Source organism: Bison bison, unplaced genomic scaffold (assembly GCF_000754665.1).
Source record: "Bison bison bison isolate TAMUID 2011002044 unplaced genomic scaffold, Bison_UMD1.0 scf7180017864370, whole genome shotgun sequence".
In the NCBI taxonomy this organism is placed as follows: domain Eukaryota; kingdom Metazoa; phylum Chordata; class Mammalia; order Artiodactyla; family Bovidae; genus Bison; species Bison bison.
This window is the reverse complement of record NW_011494942.1, coordinates 11,799,417-11,803,321: the sequence shown is the minus strand read 5'-3', so window position 1 is coordinate 11,803,321 and position 3,905 is coordinate 11,799,417. Positions and strand designations below refer to the sequence as shown.

General features: G+C 41.2%; 1 protein-coding gene across 1 annotated transcript in view; it reads left to right on the top strand.

The window, feature by feature from the left end:
• Positions 1-3,905, top strand: part of ITPR2 (inositol 1,4,5-trisphosphate receptor, type 2) — a 586,895-nt gene that overhangs the window by 230,618 nt on the left and 352,372 nt on the right. The window contains exon 22 of the mRNA XM_010856005.1: positions 1,011-1,204. Within this exon, the coding sequence (XP_010854307.1) occupies positions 1,011-1,204 (194 nt within the window). The remainder of the gene's footprint in view (positions 1-1,010; positions 1,205-3,905) is intronic.

Sequence of the window (3,905 nt, the reverse complement as noted above, 5' to 3'; positions counted from 1 at the left end):
CCTTTGGTACAGCTGCTTGTGGTCAGTGTGAGGAATGAATGTGTGGGCAGTTTTGTTTGTGCTTCGTGCTCAGTTGTGTCTGACTCTTTTGCGACTCCATGGACTGCAGCCTGCTGGGCTCCTCTGTCCGTGGGATTCTCCAGGCAAGAAGACTGGAGTGAGTTGCCATTCCCTTCTGCAGGGGATCTTCCCAACCGAGGGACTGAACCCACATCTCCTTCGTTAACAGGCAGATTCTTTCCTGCTGAGCCACCAGTGAAGCCTGTGGGCAGTTTTATTGGGAGGACAAATTAAATGAGGAGCCAAACTCAAGATGCAGGAGAGGCAGGATGCCTCATTGAAAATGACGATTAGTAATTTGTTTCTGTAATTATCTCAAACGCAATTGCTTTTTGTGGATTTTGAATTATGATTTTTAAATTCAAATTGATGAAGAAATGGGTAAAATTTGCTTCTTCTCTAGAAAAGAGTTTTTCTTAAAATGAAGCTGTAAAAATCCTCCTCCCAAGCTTTTTTCTCAAGCATTATGAAAGCCAAGCTAAAAAGTCCTAGGCTTGAAGGTAGGATTAGGACAGTAGTCACCATTTAAGTGTTTTCCTGTAGTCTTTGCATCCTCACTTGCAATGTACTTTATGGTAGAGATTGAAAACCTTTCCTCCTCGTGACTGTAAGAGTTAGTGCCTCTTGGTGTGATGGATGGTAGGACTTCCTATGCTCCAGAAGGACCTGCTTTGGATATTGTTAGAGCCAGCAACAACTCACCTGCCGTGTGTCATTTGAAAGCATTTTCTGAGAAAAGTAAACTTGTATTTCTAAAATCTGTCATTCTGAAATGTGCCTGCACTATTTTAACTTGATCTGCAAGGAAAGATCCGGAGCAGGGCTGATGCTCTTCTTTCTCATCCTTAGTGCTCTCCCTGCCACATTTTCAGTCTGGTTGCAGCCAACGGCTATAACAGCTGTCTCCCAACGTGGCATGTGTGTTGACCTGTGGGCTTTTCTTGTGCCAGGAAACAATGTCATGAGAACCATCCATGGGGTGGGAGAGATGATGACCCAGATGGTGCTCAGCAGAGGCTCTATCTTCCCCATGAGTGTGCCTGACATTCAGCCCAGCCTGCAACCCAGCAAGCAGGGGAGCCCCACTGACCACGAGGACGTCACCGTCATGGACACCAAGCTGAAGATCATTGAGATTTTACAGGTGAGGGCCTACTGGGAGGGAAGCAATAGGTACCTACCTGTGCCTGTGGGCTTAATGTCTTAACTTTTTGTTCCAGATCACTGTGTAAATAGTCTGAAATACTGTTGTTCTAATTTTGTTTCATTTAAGATAATGATAAGCCTGGTAAGAAATCTCACACTGACACTATTTAACATATTCATTACATGTGTGCATGCACATTAACTAGTTTAACGATGATACCTAACAAATGTGGAGTGCTTTGCGGTTGGCATAACTTCTTTCATATATATTTTGTCATTTAACATTGACCTTGATTTAATTTTACCTTAATTTAAGAAGGGTTTCAGAGTAGGTGAAGTTAAGATTGAATTCCAACTCTTTTTTTACTTTTAATTGAATTGGACATTTGATTCTATGTATACAGATTTATCGTAGTAAGAGACTTTTTATTTTTATTAGCTTAAAAGCTAATTACTGTTTTTAGCATTTTATGTAAGTGACTGTCCTGATGTTTTTGTTTCCAAAAGGCTAGGAATAATAAATGTAAATATGTTTATTTATCTATGTACTTATTTTTAATTTTGGCTGTGTGGGCTCTTAGTTGCTGTGTGTGGGCTTTCTCTAGTTGCAGTGAGTAGCGGTTCCTCTCCATTGCTGTTCTTGGGCTTTGGTGGTTATGGTGCATGGGCTAAGTTGCCCCACAGCATGTGGAATCTTCCCGGACCAGAGATTGAACCCGCCGTGTCCCCTGCATTGGCAGAAGGATCCTTAACCACTAGACCACCAGGGAAGATCAATAATATATACATTTAAAAACTAACCTAGTCTAATACCTATGTCTCTGAAGTTAAAGGAATAAACTGGTATTTTGTGACCAGTGGTTTAGTATGGGATAGTAAATAAAATCTCATTACTATAGCTATGGATTCTTAGCACTTTTTTTTAAGTTTGGAAAGTAGTTTTATGATACTTTAATTATAGTATTTATTCCATATTTGAAAATTGGAGCCTGGAGTTTTTGAGGATCTATTAAAGTTCTGGTTACAATTTACTAAGTCTTTCATCCTAATTTAATGTAGACTAGCTACCAGAAGTGGGTTAGTTGTCCTGGAAGGATCTGTACATTTTTATTTAAAGTAATTAGATTTATAATCATAAAATGTTTCACAGTTCCTCCATGAATTCCAAAGGCTAAGTCCTGAGAAATTATTGGCAGGCATCCCAACCCCGTGTTCACTACCCTGAGAAATCACTCAGTTGTCCTGTTTTTAACCTAGGGAAGGTGTTGATCACCTGACCTGTGGGCCTAAAGGGCTCCCAGCTTAGTGTCATCCTCCTCATGGGACAGACTCTGAAATACATGTCCTGATTTTAGCCCAATAACAGTTACAGATATTCTGCATTTACAAAACAGTCCATTATAGCTAAAAAATGATGATATGGCGGAACCATGGCAGGGCAGAGCAGGACTGGCTTACTTTTGCTGCTGCTTTTGGGTTCTTCATGTATTTCTGGTTGAACCTCTGTTCTTGCTCCAGTTTTTGTGTGTCTGTGTCTGACTCTGATTCCCTGTCTGTGTTCCCCTGTGCTCCTCTTGAATGTTTCTTTTTTAGAATGTCTCTTCAAGAATTTCTTTGTAGCCACGTTCCTTAAGCAAGTCTCCTGCTTTCTTGCCAGCTCCTCTTCCTCTCCAGCCCTTCCTTTCTTTTCCCGTCATTTTGTGTATTTTCTTTTCGTCTTTATGTTTCTCGCTCATTCTCTCCCTCTGTCTGTCTTCAGCCCTTTGTTAACTCTTTCTCTGCCTTTCTTTTTGTTCTTGCCTTTCCCCCTCCCCTTCTACCTTCGATTATTTTTCACAATTAACTATATTAGAGATGAAAGTTTGAATTTTGGCTCTATTTATAAAATGTAATTCCTTGAATATTAATCATCAACTAAAAGCCAATGAGTGTTTCATTAATTTATGTTTTCATTCTTTGTTCTTTACATGAAAGTGAAGTGTTAGTCGCCTAGTTGTGTTTGACTCTTTGTGACCCCATGGACTGTACCTGCCAGGCTCCTCTGTCCATGGGATATTCCAGTCAAGAATCCTGGGTTAGCTTTCTATTTCCTTCTTCAGGGGATCTTCCCAACCCAGGGATCAAACTCAGGCAGGCAGATTCTTAAGCGTCTGAGCCACCAGAGAAATGAATTTGCTTAAAAAACCAACTCTTCATTTTATGCATCTGCAGTCTAGCTTCTGCTCCTGTCATTCTGCTCACCAAACCCACTGGTCCTTTCTCAGCCCTCTTGTCCCACAATCTGTCTCCAGCTTTGAAAATCCCCTTAGTAACTGGAATCAGTTCAACAAATAGCTGTAGTGGTGCTCAGTGCATGCTAATAAGAGTTTCTTTGATGTTTGCTTTTCTCTCTGGATTATATGCTGTTCAGAGGCAGGTTTTATACCCTTGGCACCTTTTCCGCACTCTTGGTACCTGCCTCGGTATCTGGCTCAACAAGTTTGTGGAACTTGACTGAACATAGCTGACACGGAGCATGGCTGTGACCCAGGAGGAACATAAGGGTCTAACAGAAGAGGAATAGGGAGAAGGAAGAGAGAGAGGCATTCAACTTTGGACCCGTAGCTGTAAATAATGTGTTGGGTGAGCAGAAAGGAGAAAAATTGATTTGGACTGGGGAACCAGGGAAAGCTTCATTTCAAAAGGGATTCAAACCTTGG